This window comes from Onychomys torridus, chromosome 23 (assembly GCF_903995425.1).
Source record: "Onychomys torridus chromosome 23, mOncTor1.1, whole genome shotgun sequence".
NCBI lineage: Eukaryota > Metazoa > Chordata > Mammalia > Rodentia > Cricetidae > Onychomys > Onychomys torridus.
The window spans coordinates 3,779,460-3,800,350 of NC_050465.1; the positions used below are offsets into that span (position 1 = coordinate 3,779,460).

At 43.6% G+C, this 20,891-nt stretch overlaps 2 protein-coding genes across 4 annotated transcripts in view; one reads left to right on the top strand and one right to left on the bottom strand.

The window, feature by feature from the left end:
* The window catches only part of LOC118573473 (UDP-glucuronosyltransferase 1A1), a 76,815-nt gene extending 62,735 nt beyond the window's left edge, over positions 1-14,080 (top strand). For 2 of the 3 annotated variants that reach the window (XM_036173803.1, XM_036173805.1), the window contains exons 3-6: positions 10,350-10,481; positions 11,095-11,182; positions 11,427-11,646; positions 13,543-14,080. In XM_036173803.1, the coding sequence (XP_036029696.1) occupies positions 10,350-10,481; positions 11,095-11,182; positions 11,427-11,646; positions 13,543-13,840 (738 nt within the window). In that variant the 3' untranslated portion in view covers positions 13,841-14,080. Of the gene's footprint in view, positions 1-7,284; positions 8,155-10,349; positions 10,482-11,094; positions 11,183-11,426; positions 11,647-13,542 lie in introns of those variants that run through there. The other variant, XM_036173804.1, reaches the window with a different exon arrangement.
* On the bottom strand, positions 1,407-2,406 carry Dnajb3 (DnaJ heat shock protein family (Hsp40) member B3). Its single transcript, XM_036173806.1, has one exon. The coding sequence runs from the start codon at positions 2,340-2,342 to the stop codon at positions 1,617-1,619; it is 726 nt and encodes a 241-aa protein (XP_036029699.1). The 5' UTR covers positions 2,343-2,406; the 3' UTR covers positions 1,407-1,616.
* Positions 14,081-20,891: the final 6,811 nt, after the last annotated feature.

Consider the following 20,891-nt stretch of genomic DNA (forward strand, 5'->3'; position numbering starts at 1 on the left):
CTACTCAGTGTCTTTCCCCCTTTTTATGTGGTATGCATACATGTCTGCATATTTTGCGTGTGTGTGTGTGTGTGTATGTGTATGCACATGAGGTCTAAGGCAGATGTCAGGAATCAGCCTCGATTACTTGTCCACCTTATCCAGGGTCTCTCAAAAAAAAAAAAAAAAAAAAAAAATCCAGAGCTTGCCAATATGGCTCATCTTGCTAGCCAGCTTGCTCTGGGGATTCCCATGTCTCTGCCTTCTCTACCACATATACCAGACCTTATGTGGGTTTCTGGGGATGTTTGCCTAGTAAGCACTGAAACCCCTGGGCCATCTCCCCAGCCCTCAGACACTGTCTTCATTAGCTCCCTAGGCTGAAGAAAACATTTGTCTCAAAGTCTGGTAGTTGGTCTGATTTGGGCACTTGTTATTGTCAGAAAGCAGCTACCCCAGTTCTGCAGCTACTATTTCATTGATGTGATTTCTAAAGGCTCTGTGTGCTCTGGGGTACAGTGCTAAATCTCATGATTCTGCTGTGTATTGTACCTATATGTCCCTGCATGAGGTTACACTCGGGGTAGTATGGGTATCCAGCATATTTTCATGTAGTCTTAATTTATAATAATGTGCTTAGGTCCCATGACCTCTTGGCAGATAATTACAAAGTGTGGAAATTTAAACCTATTCGGATCCCTTTTGCTTCCCTGTCTTATGAGTCTTCACTGATGACACTGGAGTGAGGTAGAACACTGTGTATTGTACTCTCTAAAGGAAGCCATCTTCTGCAAGCTTTGAATAGGAAGCACCCAACTGAGCTAACAAAATGGACTCTATTGTTACATACATATTTACATATATATTACATATGGCAATCGAGAACCTTGTTTAGCCTTCAAAAAGTACTTCTTTTCACTTCCAGAGTCTTCCACTGTTGTAGAACAAATTTAGGGCTGAGCACTCACCAACTCTGAGACTTTGACTGATAAAATGCAGCCCTAAACAGAGACCATGGTCCTGGCAACCCTTTTTCCTCCATTGATTCCTAGCCTACAAAACTTGTAGAATAAATGTGATAGACAACACCAATGGTAACTGATTGCAGCAGGGACCAGAATCTACCTAGTGTACTTTCTTCTTCAATTTAACTGCTTCTAAAAGCTTAGTTTTAACCTTTCGTTTTAAACAGTAGTCAATTGTTCCTATATCACCATCATTTTAGGTAAGCTAAAAGCTACTTTTTCCAATTTACTTTAAACTAATTAGTATTTGCATATCTTTCACCACAGTGTGAGTGTAGGGAAGTGGAGCCATATGGCTACACTTCACAGAAAGCTCTCTAGGTCGAATTATCAACAAAGAGGGCATTGTGAGGTTTTAGGTGCTGTGAACAGTGTTTCCTACCAGAACGGTGGTCTGCCTCAGGATTAAGTTTAATGAGTGCCAAAGGCATACAGATATTTACAACAGGCATAAAGACCAAGAGTGATCCTATCCCTGCAGTCCCAACAATAAGAGGCACCGGCACGAACTGTATATAATGTCTTGAATACAGTTGTTCTGAAAGTAGAGTTCCCTTGAAAACGCTTTTAAACAAAAAAGTCCTGATAGTCCTTAAAACACACTTTACGCCTTTACTCAGTATCGATGCGAAGCAACTGCTCTTTGCCGTTAATTATCAGGGATTTCAACTCTCCGTCTTCTTCCACTTCCACTCTTTCTTGGCCATTCTCAACGATTCTCTTGGTGGTGATTTTTTTGCCATTAACTATTTCGGTGGAGGTCGACACCGACTTGAAGTTGCCTGCCGCGCCCCCGCCGCAGGACATGGAGAAAGAGGAAACTCCCGAGTTGCACGGAGAACCAAAGGATGTGAATCCGGTGTCTAAGGAAGCAAAGCCACCCCCGAAGGTTGGGAAGTGGGTGAAGGAGGTCGAGAAGGGTACGGCCCCGCGGCTTCGGCTTCCTCGGGTGCTCCTCCGTTCCCCAAAGAAGTTCTCAAACGGGTCTCCGAAGAAGTCGAACGAGAAGGGGTCGCGGCCCCCGAAGAACTCCCTGAAGACCTCGGCGGGGTCTCGGAAGGAGAAGACGTACTGGAAGGCGTCCTGGAACGGGCTGCCGGCCGCGCCGCCGCCGCCCACCTCGCCCACCTCGCCGCAGCGGTCGTACACCTCTCGCTTGCGGGCGTCCGAGAGGACCTCGTAGGCCTGCGCCACCTGCTTGAACCGCCTCTCGGCCTCCTCCTTGTGCTCAGGGTTCTTGTCCGGGTGCCACTTGAGCGCTAGCTTACGGTACGCCTTGCGGATGGCCTCGGCCGAGGCCTGCCGCGGCACGCCCAGCACCTCGTAGTAGTCCACCATGGCGGCTGGCCGGCCCGCGGCCTAGGCGCTTCAGCGCGGCTGGGGGCTGCTGAACGCCCGCCTACCCGCCGGCGCCGCCCGTGCGCGCCCTTGTGACGTAGACGCCCCTCATTGGTGGAGGTGGGCAGCGCTTCAGCCTATCAGAATGGAGGGCTCCCGGGGTTGGTTCTGCTCCCAACAAAGCCCAGGGATGCTTAGGGTTAGAGATGGGCCTGAGTCCTGCGGCCGTGTCCTGCCGGTTGGTTGGTCGGTCTTGTTTGAAGGACAAAGGATAACTTAGGGGAGAGGCTGTGATTCTGGCTGCCATACAAAAGCACTACTTCACTTTTTCCTCCTCCTCCTCCTCACCCTCCTCTTCCAGCTTCTCCTCTTCCCCCTTTCCCTTCTCTGTCTCTTCCCATTCCCCCCTCCTTCCTTGTTTTCTCCTCTCCTTTTTCTCTGTCTCCCTTTTTCCTGCTGCTGCTCCCCCTTCTCTTCTCAGCTGTATAGATCAAGCTAGTCTTGAACTTCCAGTGATGCCCTGCTGCATCCACATCCTGTGCTGTGGGTTTACAAGTGTGCTTCACAAAGTTGGCTTTTTAAAATGGGTTTTTGTGCCCTGCCCCAAGTCAGCTTTCCTTCAGCCAGGTTAGAGGGTAGGGAGGTTGACATGGGTGGCTTTTGTCTGACTCTGAAGGACAGTGGTTTGTGAAGGACTGAGGTCTCAAACAGTTTGGCTTCAGGACCCTTTGTTTTCATGTCTTTGGCTCTGAGGCCCATTCAGATCACAAGAAAGTAAAGCAGTGAGAAGGGCATATCTATTAGCTGCATGCTGACATACATCATGTTCTTATGAGGAAATAACTTCTTCAAAAACTCAGAAGAGTGGTGTATGTTTACATTTCTTTAAATCACTCCAGCATTGGGCTTAATAGAGCTGGATTCTCCTGATTCTGCATTTAATCTACTGTGATTTCACACGTGGAGCAACCTGTAGAAAACTCTACCATACACTTACAAGAAAATGACATCTTTAAAAAGTCAGTATCCCTGTGGGTGGAAATAGTTTTGATGTTGCAAAATTCCCTTTTAAGGTCCTCAGGGTTCCCTAGATAATACTTGGAGAGTCATTGTTGTCCTGAACAAAACAATTAGAACTTGTGGGCTGCTTTTGTACCACTGCAGGCGAGATGTTCTTGTTATCACTCACTTGTATCATGACTATGGGTTTCCTTCTGTCCTTGCTTGATACTTGTGTTATCTCCACTTCTGTATTTTTTTAAACATTATATTACCTGACTTGATCAGTTGTGAGGCAACACACATCTATAAAGGTTGGTTCTAAAGGGAAATAGTTAACCAGTGAACCTTTACAGACTCTATTATGAAGGGTACTAGGTCTAACCAGGTCGCTAGTGCACCAGAACAGTCATTGGAGTTTATGTCACACCCAGTAACTGAACTTGAACCTCTAGGCCTGACACTTGGTAAACATGAAACAGTGATAGAAACCTGATTAGGAGAAAAGGGCAGATGGATTGACTAATCAGAAGAGCTAGAGAGGAGAAATAATCTTCAAAAAGTGACCCAAGGTCTAAGGCAGGGCAAGGCTAAAGGCTTTGAGTTTTCTTGTGTGCCTAATTAAAGCTGCAGACATGATGATGTGGGATAAGATGGGGACCAACTGTTAGAGTGTTATAGTTGGAAGGACAGCCTAGGGGCTGGAGCTCTGAAATAGGAGCATGGCAGCTGGGTCTGAGAGACTGAGCACTTGGCTTACGTTTTGGGCCTATAGTAAAAGTGGATGAGGTCAGTACAAAGACAGTTACTGAGTGCGTAGCTATGGACTGGTTTGAGACAGTGGCTACAAAGATGAAAGCCTGTCTTATGAGGAATGTACCCATTTATATGTTGTCTAGCACACAGACAGTTATGTGAACTTCTAGACGATGAAGGGCAAGACAGAGAAAATGCTGCAGAGATTCTTGGAAAACTGCCTTTTTCCTCTAGAAGATCCTTAGCTCTTCCACAAGGGGATGGTGAGCTTATGTGCTCTGTTTGGTATCAATCTCCATTCTTAAGGAGCTAGGTGTCCCACAGATGGGAATATTAACTTCTAGCTCCAGCTTAAAAAGAAATTCCATTTGAAAAATGGGACTTTACAAAGACATCACATTCTTCAAGGGTCTCCAGAGTAGGACCATATTGCTGCTCTGTTCTGTTTTCTCAGCCAGCAGAGTACATCTTACTGTGCCCTATAATTGTTTGGATCCTTCCTTACAGGCACTGGCCATTGGTCATTTGTGTTTTGGCTCTGGCACCTTGCATAGTACCCTGCACAGTCAGATTCACATATTCCATGCATGTTGGTGAAGGAAGGGATTAACTTTGTGTTTGAAATATGTTTAGTCTGCTCATGTTCCAGGGCAGACCTATGTTTGGATTGCTTTGAAGTGATTCTCCTCATGGGTCATAAGAAATGTAAGAGCCGGGTGGTGGTGGCACATGCCTTTAATCCCAGCACTTGGGAGGCAGAGCCAGGCAGATCTCTGTGAGTTTGAGGCCAGCTTGGTCTCCAAAGTGAGTTCCAGGAAAGGCGCAAAGCTACACAGAGAAACCCTGTCTCGAAAAAAAACAAAACAAAACAAAACAAAACAAAACAAAAAAGAAAGAAAAAAAGAAATATAGATTTAGGTCAGTGAACAGTGTTCCTTGGCCAAGGGTAGGGTTGGGACCCTCACCATTCAGGTCCACAGTGGCTCAGGAAGCTCTGAAGCAGCACACTGTGTGCTTTGCATGTGGCCCTGGGTTCTATCTCTGGCACCATTTAAGTGAAAGCGCTCATGGTTCTGAGTAAAGACAGGAACAGAGAGTCATAAAAGCATTATCATATTTATGGGCTCTTTGCTCCATATAAACTGCAGGTGAGTTCTCACGAAATGGACTTCCAAGGCTAACTGATCCTAAAGTTTAATTCTGATTGTGAGCTTTGGAATTTCAGTTAAATGCACAGCAAAAGCAAAGGCATCCCTACATCTTTTCTGCTTACTGAGAATTAAGAGTAATGGAGTGACTGAGTGTGGGGAAGGATTTCAGAGTGCATGTGCTCTCTCTCTCTCTCTCTCTGTGTGTGTGTGTGTGTGTGTGTGTGTGTGTGTGTGTGTGTATCTGCAAAAACTCAAAACTGGGATTCTGCTGAGGAAGGTGAAGGTCCGGGAAAAGGGACTCTGAGCACCTGAATGAGAGGGGTCCTGCCACCTGCATTCCCTAGGAACGCCAAAGCTTTAAAGTTACCTTGTTTCTCTTGTTGTTCCCGGCACAGCTCCATGTGGGCAGGACTGGTACTGTGGTCAACACTGCGATCTGTGCTTTCTTTTCAGGTCTGTATAGGACATCAGTGGATCCCCAGAAAGAGTACAAGACTGGGTTCTGCCCACACTCTGGTTGCCCACTTCAGGAGGCATTTCTGTACAACAACTCTTCTCTTAATCTCTGAGAGCCTCAGATAGTGCTGTTTGAACACCTCCTTGGGCTCAAAGTCCTCCCTTTTGCCTTTTTTTCCCATTCATGACCTGAGGATCACAGTTTTCCATTGAACTTCTAACTAGGGCCTGTGTCTTGGCTCTGCCAGGGACTCTGGCAAATGTCTTTGTTTCTGTCAGCCTCAGTATGTTTGTAAAATGAGGGAAATAACCTTCTGCTTTTGTAGGACAGCTCTACAGTATAAGACACGTTGCAGAATGCTTAGCTTGACAACACCTGACACATAGTACACACCTGACTTTGTTACCTTCAATTCAGTCATCAGAATGCCCCCAGGACCTTGGGCCAGTGTGGTGAGCACAATTGTACTTGTCTAACCAGCTTATCTATTTTTATTTTCTGTTTGGAATATGTTTTCTCACTGTTTCTCTGAGGGAATGTAGTTCTGCTCTTGGAGAGGACTTCTGTACATGGACTCATGTGACTTTGCCTTGTCATTCTCTACCCCAGCCTGTTTCTATTTATTTGCACTCTCAATGGGCCCCATTTAGTAGCTTTAGCTGTGGGTCTGTCTGTCTCGATAGAGCCTGAGCCCTGGAAAGGCAGGACACTCCTCTGTGCTGGTCTTAGCTGCAGTCCCTAGACCCAGCACTCTGATTCATTAACTATGAAGTAAAAACAGCAATAGAGGCCATGGAGATGACTCAGTAAAGTGCTCTGCAAGCATAAGGACTTGAGTGCAAACCCTAGAAGCCACATAAAAATTCTGGACATGGTGGGGCGTGCTTGTAATCCCAATGTTGAGGAACTAGAGAAAATTCCTTGGCTCGGTGACTTCCCAGTTTAGCTTAATTGATAGGGTCTACTCCAATGAAAGAGCCTATCTCAACACAAAATGTATGGCCTCTGGGAGATAACACCCAAGGTTACCCTTTGGACTACATAACACCCAAAGAGAGCCACAGCTCCCCCCCCCACACACACACACAACACACTTTAAAAAGTGATGGAAGTGGTTAAGAGGAGCCTCAGGTGAATGATGGTGACATTCTTAGGGCCTTCATGGACAAAAGTGGAGCTGCAGCACTTTTCAGTTCCTTTCTTTCCAAAAGACTTTCTGAGTAGCTTTTTATCCTTGGGAAGGCGGCATGCTAGGACACTTCATGGCAGTTCTTTCTGACATACAAAAATGCTAATTTAATTAATCCAAAATGGCCAGAGATGGTTTGCTCACTACATTCATTCAAAGACATGACTTGAAGAAGGAAATGCAGTCATTTCAACAGCTGTTGCTCATTAAGGAACCCAGTAAAGCTCCACCCTCTTCATTTTGAAAAGCAAACATTCCGTGGTCTTTGCCAGTTGATTGACAGCTTTAGTCATGGGACGCAGTCAAAAATTAACTGGTTACACAGATTTCTCTTCATGAGTTATGAGCAGACCTGAATAGACCTTTGACAATAGCAGAGGGAGCAGTGCCATGACTATGGTGTGCTGGGGCTCTCATTTGCTTCTGCTTCTCCCGGGCCTTCTGATATGTATGTTTGGCCCCTCTGTGTCCCATGCTGGGAAGCTGTTATTGTTCCCTATGGATGGCAGCCACTGGCTCAGCATGCTTGGAGTTACTCGGCAGCTCCAGCAGAAGGGGCATGAGATAGTGGTCATAGCACCCGAAGCCTCACTGTACATAAAAGAAGAACCATTTTACACTTTCAAGAAGTACCCTGTGCCATTCAAGAAGGAAAACTTGACCGCTACCTTTGTGGAACTTGGACATAGTGTCTTTGAGCAAGATCCTTTCCTGCTACGTTTGGTCAAAACATACAAGAAAGTCAAAAGGGACTCTGCTATGCTCCTGGCTGGCTGCTCGTACCTACTGCACAATGCTGAGTTTATGGCCTCTCTGGAAGAAAGCCACTTTGATGCTCTGCTAACAGATCCTTTCCTTCCTTGCGGCTCCATTGTGGCCCAGCTCCTGGCTCTGCCTGCTGTATTCTTCTTGAATTCATTGCCATGCAGCCTGGATTCAGAAGCTACCCAGTGCCCCACTCCTCTGTCCTACGTGCCCAAGAGTATGTCTGTAAGCTCAGATCACATGAACTTCCTGCAGCGAGTGAAGAACATGCTCATTGCTTTGTCAGGGAACTTTCTATGCAATGTGGTTTATTCTCCCTATGCATCACTTGCCACAGAGATCTTACAGAAAGAGGTGACGGTCAAGGACCTTCTGAGCTCTGCATCTATCTGGCTGATGAGAAATGACTTTGTGAGAGATTACCCCAGGCCCATCATGCCCAACATGGTTTTTATTGGTGGGATAAACTGTCTTCAGAAAAAGCCTTTATCCCAGGTGTGTATTTGAGTGGGCCTTCTCCCTGCCCATGAATTCTCTCAGGAATGGAACCTTCTGTAGGTATGTGCTAAGCTCAGTGAGCATGCTGGGATGGTTTCAAGTGCTCTCGTTTGTTACCTTTTCTCTCCTAAGTCTCCCAGTCTTGAATTTGTCTATCCTTGGCATCCTCTTCTGACTTACCTCTTTGTACACAGTATTTTGGAAAACTGTATCTTGGGCATTTTATTCTATGGAATTCAGTTTAATGCAACTGACATTAAGTGTCAGAGAACCGTGGCATTTGGGACGCTTCTTGGAGAACACAGCTATGTATCATAAAAAGCGTGCCCTTGCTTGGGGCAGTTGATTCTGGCACTAGCAGCATCAAGCTCTGATGCAATTGTTCTTTAACCTTTACAGATCCTGGCAGGAGGCTAGGGTCCTGACTAAAGATCTAGATCTTCTAACAGGAAGCTAGATCCTGCAGCTAGATCCTGCAGCTTCCTCCTTCTTCTAATAGGGTAAGGGTCATCCCTCTGTCTAAGCAAGAGACAGCCTTGGTGGGAGAAAGCAATTCATAAACCACAGCTGTATGTGTTGGATCTGAAGTAAATAGCCAATAGGAGATCCTAGAGGCCAGAAATGTAAAGGCAATGAAGGAAGAGACCAAACATATAGGCAGACTGGCTCTAAGTACATGTGCTTGGCTCAAGGGGAAGGCTTTTGACAGGCAGTCTCAGTGGATCCTGGGAAAGCATGTTTTGTTCAGGTCTCAGTAGAATGTAGGAGACGTTTAAGGGTCTCACCATCTGGGGGCGGTGGAGGGGGTTATCCCTAGGGAGAAGGCCTTTCTTTTGGAGCATTTAACCTGTTTAGAAAGAAACAAGATCAAAGATTATTTGGAGTTAACATGTTGACTCACTGTTGGCTGTCCCATGGACTGTGATGTTGTGGCAAAGTTTAGGGCATAATGTGCTAAGCAGAGAGTACTCACCTTTGTTGAACCCACAAAAGTTGAATCAGAGTGAGACATTGACCATCTTGCCTCTTTGGCTTACTCTGTTGGCTTCTGCACACAAACTTGTGTGCCAGGTGAGCCTTAGTTAAATCATACTATCTGACTTTGGATGTTTATGACCCTACAGACCTGATTTTGTGCCAATCACGTACTATTGCCTGCTGAGTAGGCGTTCAAAGGCATACAGGAGGGCAAACTAGCCTGCCTTTCTCAGCTAGGCTTGCACGGATCTGGAAGGAGCAAAGATTCTGGAATGTAGGTGAGCTGCGTGCTTTCAGCAGGTAGAAGGAAAGCAGAGCACACTAGGATGTGAGCTGCCTGTCCCCAGGGAAGAAGTGTGTGGGGAAGGAAGAAGAAAAATGTGATGTGATCGTAGGGAAGAAAGGCTTCAGAGCAACCAACTCCGGATGCTCTTGATCAAAGTCCAGGGCAGTGACAGAAGAGCCTGGTCTTTAGATGGGCCCAGTGAGTGAGACCAAGGTGCCAGTGTTCTGACGATCCAGGGAACTGCAGGAGCCGGGCCTTCAGGTGGGTGGAAGAGGGGTGTGCCTCAGGGAAGACTGCCCAGGATATGGGATCCTGATATGTTCAGGATAGTTTAGTAGGTGGCACCTGTAGAGAAGCTCTCCAACTACAGACATGGTTTGCCCAAGAATATTTGGGTTTTAGTAATAAAAGTACCATGTTCCAGTCAGTCCCTCAGCTTCGGGTAGGCTGTCACATCATGCCACCATGTTGATGCTGTTTACGTTCTTTGGAAACATCTGAATCCATCTGAGAGACTCTTGACGGTTAGTTAGCTTATTAATAATGTACAGCGGGAGAGAACTGCCATGCCACTTAATGTCTGTTTCCTGTATGGGGCCTCAGGTGAGCACATGTGTATGGACGTGTGTCGTGTTCATGTGTATGTACACTCATGCACATGCCTCTGCTTTTCTTATGGGAAATCAGCACACAACTTGCATTCTGTGTCTCCAGGAAACCCCACAGATAACCCTGTAAGCAAGAAATCTTCCTGAATTGACAGGGGGCAAGGAGACAGAGTTGCCATAATGATTTTTGTCTATTACATACACACCTTTACCGATTTCCACAAGAGGAAAGTATCTAACTTATAATCTAATGTGTGCAGTTGCTTACTGTGGAATATGAGAGATAAGAGATGAATTGGAAATTTCTCTTCCTCCTCTAGGAATTCGAAGCCTATGTCAACGCCTCTGGAGAGCATGGCATCGTGGTTTTCTCTTTGGGATCCATGGTCTCGGAGATTCCGGAGAAGAAAGCTATGGAAATTGCTGAGGCTTTAGGCAGAATTCCTCAGACTGTAAGATGGTTCTGCAAGACTCCTTCATTTCTGTTTTCATGAATGTTCTATCTCTAGACTTCAGGGTCTAAATGCAGAAATTTGGGATGTGAAACTCCTCTGCCATTCCACGAAGTTATTATTACTTTATATTGCTGTGCTGCAATTCATTCAGGCACTCATACACCATGGTCTGCCTTACTCATGCTTCTCATTTGCTCTAGGAAACTCCAAAGAATTAGGGAGAATTTAGTTAAAAAAATAAGCATGATACTTTTCTTCATATCATTGAAGAATGGTTCTCCAAAAAGCTATTTTGTTTTGTTTGTTCCTGCTTGGATAGATTTGTATCCACTTACTTTGTCAAGAAAGTTTCTCTTTGAGGTGCAGAGAAATGAAGAAATCCTGAGTGTGGACTTGATGGCTTTTCACACTCATGTTGTCAAGTTTTAGCATCAGGATATAATGTTGCTTTTGAGCTCCTGGGACTTCCTATTCCCCAAACTTCCCATCCTGCAGAGCCCATAGGTGTTCTTACTCACAGGGCTGGCTTTTCTAGCTAGGATAGCAGATTTTTTTTTTAAAGATCACAATGTGCTCTTTTATTAAACCTTGTGCATTTTATTCCTGCCAGGTCCTATGGCGCTACACTGGACCTAGACCATCCAATCTTGCAAAGAACACAATACTTGTCAAATGGCTACCCCAAAATGATCTGCTCGGTAGGTTGGGAACCTCTGACTTGTAGGTCAAACCAGGGTTAAATTAAGAAAAGGACAGGCATTAATATTCTAAATTATTGCTTAGCTTGACTATGGCTGATACATCACATACATCAACCCACCCCCACCCACCCCCAGAGTTTCTACAATGGTCACATGTAGATAACAGTGCTGGGGGTGGGGTTCAGAATCTAGACATTGTCAGACTGAGGAACTCAGTGTTCCTCTCTATTGTACTTTTCAGGTCATCCAAAGGCTCGTGCGTTCATCACACACTCTGGCTCCCATGGTATTTATGAAGGAATATGCAATGGCGTTCCCATGGTGATGATGCCCTTGTTTGGCGATCAGATGGACAATGCCAAGCGCATGGAAACTCGGGGAGCTGGGATCACCCTGAATGTCCTTGAAATGACTGCTGATGATTTGGAAAATGCCCTAAAAGCGGTCATCAATGACAAGAGGTAAGTAACAGAAAAGAAAAAGAAAAACAAACAACTTGTATTCATGTCTGCAATATTTCCAATCAACACAAGCACAACAACAGATACATAAAAAAAAATCTAGATTTATACATAAACAATGTGGGGATTATTCTTACTTGTAACAGGACTTTGTATTTTAACATAGAGTTTGTTAAAATTATTACTTTCCTTAGATTTAAAATCTTTAGTTAAAAATAATGTCACCATAATAGGCATCTCATCTCTAAGATCCCATAAAGAGGGAAATATTCCATTAAAAGATGCATAATGGTGGTGCCAGAGAGATGGCTTCGTAGGTAAGAGCACTTGCTGTGCAAGCCTGAGAACTGAGTTCAAATCCCAGCACTTATGTGAAAAGCCAGGCTTCAGCATCATTGAAAGGGAGACAGGAGAACTGCTGGTGCTTGCTGGCCACCAGCTCCAGATCCAGTGAGAGACTTGGTCTCAGAGAAATAAAGTAGATATTGACAGAGCAGAACATCGTCTTATGGCCTGTGAGTTACTATATAAACATATGCACACACACACACACACACACACACACACACACGTGCACACACGTGCACACACGTGCACACACGTGCACACCATGAGGTCACTTTGTCTCTACTTGAAATTTAGTTTATTGCTGTCAAGGTTACCAGAACTATTTTATTTAAAACCTATGGAAAAACCAGCATAGACAGACACTGGTAATCTAAGTGCTTTGGAGACGGAGACAGGGGGATTGCTACAAGTTCAAGAAGAGCTCAAGGCGACATAGTTAGCTCCAGGCCAGCCGGGCTGCACAGCAAGATTCTGTCTTAAGACAAAACCGACCATTCAAACTCAAGCAAACCACAAAAACCCCAGACAACAATGTAAAAGGTAGGAGGTGGAGCAGTTAAGAGCACTGTGGCTCTTCTAGAAGACCTGAGCTTGTTTCCCAGCTCTGGGGGAATCCAATGCCCTCTTCTGGCCTCCAGGGGCACTGCACTTATGTATATATACTCACACAGAGACAGACGTATTAACACAATTAAAAATAAAATTAAATCTTAAAAGCAATATCACAAAATGTTATAAGAAGAAATGATGGCCAGTGGTAGATTTAATCAGTGTGTGCAGACTTATGAACATATGTATGTAAAGAGTTTTAGACACATTGCCTTAGTCTGTTTTCTGTTGCAATAACAGAATACCCAGAATTACATGCCTTATGAAGGGTTAAAGTTTATTTGGCTCACAGTTCTAGAAGTTATTGGAGAGTCTAGGGTTGGGCAGCTGCATCTAGTAAGGGTCTCTCACTGCATCCTCACATGGTTGAAACCTGGAGTTGCAAAGGATGTGTACATGCAAGAGACAAAACACAAGAGACATCCTACTCTCACAGTGACAGATTCCAGCTCTGGGACAAAGGCCATGGTCTCTCTCAATAGCTTCTCTCTTCCTAGAGGTTCTACCACCTCTTCGTACCTTTGCATTGGGGACCAAAGTTCCTACACATGAGCTTGTGGGAAACATTCAAACCACACTGCTCTTTCATCTATAGCTGATTCCTTTTTTTTCCTTCATTTTTACCATAAAAATGGTATAATTTCCCTACAAAGAAATCACTAAAAGGCAAAAAAATAGAAAATGAAGTTTAAATATTAATAACTGTTTTTGCTTTTTTCTTTCCTCCATACTCTCTCTTTCTTCCTCCCTTTCTTTCTTCATTTCACCATCTATCTCTCCTCCTCCTTTTTAGAGATATTGATTAAGTGTGTGGGTGGGTGGGTGCTTTTCTGATTATAATAGAAGCATGCTTCTCTTCCTGACTGAAGTCAAGCCTAAAGGGATGCTGTCTGTTCCATGGATGCTCCAGGCACTAACAACCACTTTCTTTGTGTGCAGCTACAAGGAGAACATCATGCGTCTCTCCAGGCTTCACAAGGACCGTCCTATAGAGCCTCTGGACCTGGCTGTGTTCTGGGTGGAGTATGTGATGAGGAACAAAGGGGCACCACACCTGCGTCCAGCCGCCCATGACCTCACCTGGTACCAATACCATTCCTTAGATGTGATCGGCTTCCTCCTGGCCATCGTGTTGACAGTGGTCTTCATTGTCTTTAAGTGCTGTGCCTATGGCTGCCGAAAATGCTTTGGGAAAAAAGGACGAGTTAAGAAATCACACAAATCCAAGACCCACTGAGAAGTAGGTGGGAAGTGAAGAGGAAAATATTGGTTCATTCTCCAATCAGTTTGACACTTGAAAACAGAATCGGTGTTAAATTTATTTTATTTTTATTTGGGAAATAATTAGCCATCCACTACACATCCAGAACATTTTTAAAATAAAAACATTTCTAATTGCTGGCCACACCCATCAGGGAAAGTATGGACAATGCTTGCCATCTGTTGGTAGCTTACAGAAAGTTTGGCACTCTGTATTCAATGAGAGCCCCACAGTCATTAGATTCCTCGCCTGGATTCTCAGATTGTTGTCACCTTCTGCAGTGCTAGTCAGTTTGTCCTTATGTGTTGTGGGCAACATGGGCTTTGCAGCTTTGGGAGAAAGGATGATGGAACTGATGGCCCTGTCTTTGAAATGATAATCATTGCTTATTTGATGGAAACCAAAGTATATTCTTAGGCAAGTCCGTCTCCTGTAGTGTTTCCCAAACCAAGAACTTATTAATAAATTCACATAAATTATGTTTATTATTCCTTTCTCCATTGGTATTGTATTTATTTGTTGTCAAAGTGTATACTCTAATTCTAAAAGTGCTACATGATTGGGACACAGAACTTGAAAACCAGAAGAGATTCACACGTGTACATACACACAAGAGAGTAACCACCTGTAATTGCATTGCTCATTAATGCAGTTGCAGTTCATGCAGGTCATGCAGATGCACCACTGTTGCTGTGTTCTGTGATATTTTGATGACATTCTGACACTTCTGAGACTGACAGTAAAGTTTGTTGTGAATCAGAGGATGGAGGTAGCTATTAACTGACCCAGACTAACTATAGAGGTTTTGGAGGACTGAGGCCAGATAGACACAGGAATTATTAGGGTGGGGCTGAGAGAGGGTCGTGGCCCCTTTTGGATGGGGAATGAAAGAGACAGGAGGTCACTAGTCACTTCTCTGATCACTCAGGTTCTTACACTGCTATCTGACTCCCAAGGTTTTCTTGATTAAGAATAATTAGATGAACACATCATTGCTGCCCTAGTTTCAATTCTGAATCTTCTAAGATGCATTTGCTGATGGCTTAGTCCTGGCCTGTGGCACCACTGAGAAGTTGTGAAACCATTAAGAGACAGTTAGGTCTCTGGGGGTGTTCCTTGGAAGGAGATGTTGGCATGCACCTTCCTCTCTCTTTTTCCCATGCTATTATGGAATAAGAAGCTTCTGGACTCTCTCTGAGTGTTCTCCTGTCTTGCACAGGTCCTAAAGCAACATGGCTACATGACCAGGGATGGAATCGTTTATAACAAGCCCAAAATAAACCTTTGCTCATGAGCTGCTACATCATAGGTATTTATTACAGCAACAGAAAGCTTATTAACATGGGTAATGTTTTCATAAATTAAATACACATGAAACAGTGAAGATATCCTAGATATGCCTAAGGGTTTTTTATAACATTCTGCATTGGTCAGTTTTGCAATGGTATAATGAAACACCCAAGGCAAGTAACTTATAAAGAGGAAAAGGTTGTTTAGCTTACAGGCTTAGAAGTTCAGAGGTGATCCTGCATTGACTCAGTTTGGTGACGTAGCAGAAGGTCTCATGTCATAGCAGTAGCATATAAATGAACAAACCAGGAATTATATTTTGAACCAGTAATGGGGGTGGAGTCTGGGGTATCACAGTTCTCTTTGAGGAAAATTTCCAATGACCTAAGGACTTCCTAAAAGGCCCTACCTGCAAAAGGTTCCCCTGTTCTCAATAGCACACCATGGGGACCAGGCCTTTATCACATGGCCCTTCAGAGGCATTCCAAATTCAAGCTATATATTCTGACCCTAGTTCCAAAGGTTCATGTCCACTTCAAAATTAAAAAAAAAAAATAGATTAATGCTGGGGATTAATCTTGAGATGCAGAGGCAGGCAGATCTCTTGAGTTTGAGGTCAGCCTGGTCTACAAAGCAAGTTCCAAGGCAACCAGGGCCACACAGAGAAACTTTGTCTGAAAAAAGAAAATGCTCATAGATTAGTTCTATGTCTAAAGCCAGCCTCAAAGTCAACTGTTCTATCACAGGTTGGAATTCCAAGTCTAAGGTCTCATCAAAACTCAGGACAGTCACTTGTGGGCCTTTGTAAAAGAGACAACCAAAAACTCAGAAACCAAAACAACCCCCAAACCAAACCACATCCACTGGAGGCCAGGGATCAAGTAAACATCTCTTATTCTGAAAAGGAGTCATGAAGAAACGAAAAGAGACATCATCCCCAAAACAAGAAAAGGCTAAACATAAAAACCCAAAGATCTCTGTCTGTTATCAGGGGCACACTGTGGTGGGATGTGGGTCATTTCCACTTCTCTGGCTTCAGAAGTTGCATCCCACATATCTGCCCTCTCAAACTGTTTTTTCACACTTCCTGATCTTTTCACTCACAGATGTAGCAAGTTGCTAGCATCTCTTCCTTCTTTGGGTCTTTATTATGGCTCCCTCAGCTCCACTACATATCACTACTGTATTGGGTGTTCAAATCTGGCTGGGCAGCTCTGCCTGGTTTCCCAGGCTTTAGGATCTGGTGGAAGCCTCCACAACTCCATAACTTGCATTCTGCATGACTATAAAAGCCAGTATCCCATGGATGAATTTGGGTCTTTTGCCGGCAAGTATGGAATGAAGGCTGGTTGGATGCAGAGAAGTGAATCCTGAGTGGCCGTGGGAACATCACGCTCCCTGGATCTCTCTCCTGAAGTCACTTCTGAAAAAGCATTGAAACAGAATGAGATTTCCGTGTCTCTGAGCCTGTAAGAGTGGTAGCCTTGAAGACTTCACCAACACCCTTAAGGCTGAGGCATTGTTCCTAGTTTTCTGACTCAATGAACTCTCTTCCTTTTGTTTCTGTTTTTCACCATTGTGCACCACATTCTTTTTTTTTTTTTTTTTTTTAGCTGAGGACCGAACCCAGGGCCTTGTGCTTGCTAGGCAAGTGCTCTACCACTGAGCTAAATCCCCAACCTGCCTCTCTTTCTTTTTATTACCATTGGTCACAACTATACATGACCTTTCTTTTTATTTCCTGGCCAGGCTGCAAACTTTTTTCAAATCTTGTTTGTGTTTGAGGAGGAACTACATGCACATGTGTGCTGGGGTGCATGTGTGTGCACATACATGGAGGCCAGAGTCATCTGGAGCTCTGCTGTCAACCAGCAAAGTCCAGGAATCCTCTTGTCTCCATCTCCTACCCACTGTGCTGGGGCTATAGGCAAGCATGTGGCCACATGTGACTTTTTGTGTGGGTGTGGAGGATTTGAACTCAGGTCTGGCCCATTCAGTGATTTCTCCAGGTCCAATTTTCAAAACATTATGTTCTGATAGTTTTTGTGCCTGATTTACACTATTAATTTGGCTAAAAGTGTATACTAACATCCATACAATAGCCTTAATGCATTTCTATTTTAAGATCTTCTCCACAAAAAAGAAACTATTTTCTCTTCTTTTTTAATTAATCCTTTAAGAATTTATTACAGATTTTAAAATCATATTCACTCTCCTGTCCCACTCCTCCCAGATCCAATACGCTTCCCTACCTACTCAACTTTGTGTTTTACTTTTAAAAAATCTGTCAAGTACAGTTTATGTTACCCAAAATATCCTGGAGTGTGACCAACCCACCAGAAGTCACACCCTTAAAAAGACTCTTGCTCTCCCCATGGTTATCAATAGCCAATAGCTTCTCAGCTAGGGGTGGGAGTTCATGCTCACCTCCCATCTTCATGCCGGGATTTTTGTCTAGCTTGAGCTTGCTCACATCTCATGCATGTTGTCTTAAGTTCTGCCACGCCCACGACGGTGTCGCCCGCGTGACAAATGCCTTGGATGAGGTAGTTATGTGGGAAAGGGGGGCTCGCGGCCCTCAGGTCTATGCCCCCGGCGACCCCTCATCAATCTGCCTGAATCAAGGTGCCAGGCTACACGGAACCACGCAGATCTGCTTGCAGAGGCTGGCTGGCACTCTGCCTTCTTCTCTTTGCAGCTGTAATTATTGCTGTTTCCTTGTGTTTTGATTCCAGGAAGTTAACTCTTAATGTTCCTGATGTGCCCCATAAAGAGAGTAATGATTCCTCAAAAGTGGTTTCAATACCTCCACCTATGATTCAAGCTCTTAGACAAACAGTTCAAGAGGGTCCCTAAAGTTTGGGGGAATTCATGAATGATTTAGAGCAGAAAGAACTTATGATTCAGAAGGACGAAGATTCTAGCGAAGAGAGAATGAAAGTAAAGGTACAGGCACTCATAGGCAATCCACACGCGCAGCCGACAGCAGCTGCGAGGAAGCAGTTACAGGAATTAGCCATTCCTATAAGAATTATTCAGGGACAAATAGAGTTTCTCATCAAGGGTTGATGGTGGCAACCCCCTAACTTTAATCTTAGATACAATAATTATTTAGAGCCATTACCTTTTACGGGAGCTTATGACGTACATGGGAACTGATGGGTGAATCATAATGGTATGAAAACAGAATGGGATAAGTTACAGTTCATGGAAAGATTAGCTAGGTACTGACCCCCCTGGTGCCTTCTCACCCACAGGCAAAGGTTAAAATATTTTCACACAAATGAAACCATGGTTAAAACAATGATGGAAAGGGTTTAATTTTGATACAGAACAAAGGTGTAGAAGAAAAACTACAGCTAGGGCCACAATGTTCTCTGTCTGGATGAGGAAACACAAAAGAAAAAGTAAAGGCTATACTCATGAGATCTGTTAATCATTTTGAGAAAATTGTGTAACTACATTGTTAATTCTATGTCTATCACCCTACTGGCCGATTGCCATGTTTCCTCAAATAACTGTATAAAATTCACTGCTTGGTCTGAGTAAAATTGCAGCAGCTTCACAACATACTCTCGTGTCTGTGGCTGTCTGTCACTCGCCGAATCCCACTTATCCTGAGTACCTTCACCCCGTTCTCCCTCGGTCTGGTGGTCTAGCTGAGATCCAGTCCGCGGCAAAGTTCTTTGAATTCTTATGTGGAAATGCCTTGCTGTGTCTAGGAAACATCATTTTTTTTGTAGTCATCCATCACCTCTGGCTCTTACAATCTTTCTGTTCCCCCTTCCACAATAACTGCTGAGCCTTGGAAGGAAGATGTATGATACAGATGTCCTCTTTGTAGCTGAACATCCTAACATCTTTTATTCACTGCATTTGACCAGTTGTGGTTCTTTGTGTTAAGTGTTATCTACTAAAAAAAGATTCTCTGAGGAGGGTTGAGAGAGCATCTTATGGGTATAACAAGTCATTAGGAGCAAGTTTAATGCTATGTCCATTTAGTAGGGCAGTAGGAGAAGGCTCTCTCTTAGAATTATCAGCTGTCTAGCCACAGGATCTTGGACCTGAATTTTAACTCATGGAGTGGGGCTTGGAAAGTGCTTGGTTACTCCCATGACATTCATGTACTATTGAGTATGTCTTACCTAGCTAGTCATTATTGTAACTCAAAGTGTTCATAGTTGGGGTAGGATTGGTGATTACTTTTCCCTGGTAGTGTACATAGTACCTCCCATCACATCCAAAATTAGCCAGAAGGGGTGGGGTTTCTAGAAAGGAAGGTGCCAGCTTGAGTCCTTTGTCTTCTGTGACTCAAGTATGTAGTGTTTTCAGCAACAGTATCTTACTATCAAATTCTGGAAGGTAAACAAGAGCATCAGCAATAGCCTATAATATTTGGGGGTCCAGAGGAATCTCAGTGGCTAACAACTCCAAATATACAAATGAAAAACATATCAAGAAAGAAATCTTGAAAATAAGTCCATTCACAATAGTCTCAAAAATATCTTGGAATAAATCTAACCAAGGAAGTGTAAGACTTACACAATGAACATTTAATACACTGAAAAGAGAAACAGAAGACTCCAGGACATGGAAAGACCTCTCATGTTTGTGGATTGGTGGGATAAATAATGAGAAAATTGCCATTTCACCAAAAGCAAGCTATAGATTCATTGCAATCCATCAAAATTCCTGTGCAATTCTTTACAGAAATTGAAAAACTAATCAAATTTTACATGGACCCAGGACAGACAAATCAACCTTGAACAATAAAAATACTGTGGGAAATAGCAGATTTAAAGTTAATACTCCAGAGCTATAGTAATAAGAGCAACATAGTACTGACATTAAAACAGACACATTAACCAATGGAACAGAAGTGATGATGCAGAAGTAAGTCCAGACATTTAAAGCTACCATATTTTTTGACAAAGAAGCCAACAATACACATGGGAGAAAAGCCAGCACCTTTCTGCAAATGATGCTGGTCAAACTGGATACCTACATGTAGGAGAATGAAACCAAATCATTATGTGCCATCCTGCAAAACTCAACTCCAGATGGATCAACGTAAGAACTGATTAGCCAATCATCTCTAAGTCCCAGAGCACACAGAGTATATCCAATTTCTTCTGATTCTTCCCTAAAATTACCCACAGATATTACAGCACTGTAAGCCTTTTCTGGCATTCTCTTCCATATTTTCCCATTAGGCAATTCTAATGATTCTTCCAACTTCTGGAGAGTAATGATTTCACTCTTGTTATCAATTTTCCCTCTACATTACCTTCATGTTTCTATAAGGAAACACAAGAAGCAATTAACTGATAAAGATGAGATGTCTATAAACTATACATTTAGGTTCATTTCTTCGTTTCTAGTTAGTATCCAAAGAAACAAAGGTGGAAAACTTAATGGGGTAGCAACACAAAAGAATGATTACATGTGAATCTAACATCATTGTCATAATCTGAAAGAAAAATAATAGGAATTTTTACCTGGAAAACCAACAAAGCCCATGGATTCCTCACAACCTCATTGTCCTAGTGTCTTCTATAGACAATTAATTAAAGGACATTTTGCTTTCTTAAATGTTTTAAATAATTTAACTTTATTTTATGTGCATTGGTGTGAGGGTGTCAGGTCTCCTGGAACTGGAGTTACAGACAGTTGTGAGCTACCATGTGGGTGCTGGGAATTGAACCTGGGTCCTCTGGAAGAGCAGCCAGTGCTCCTA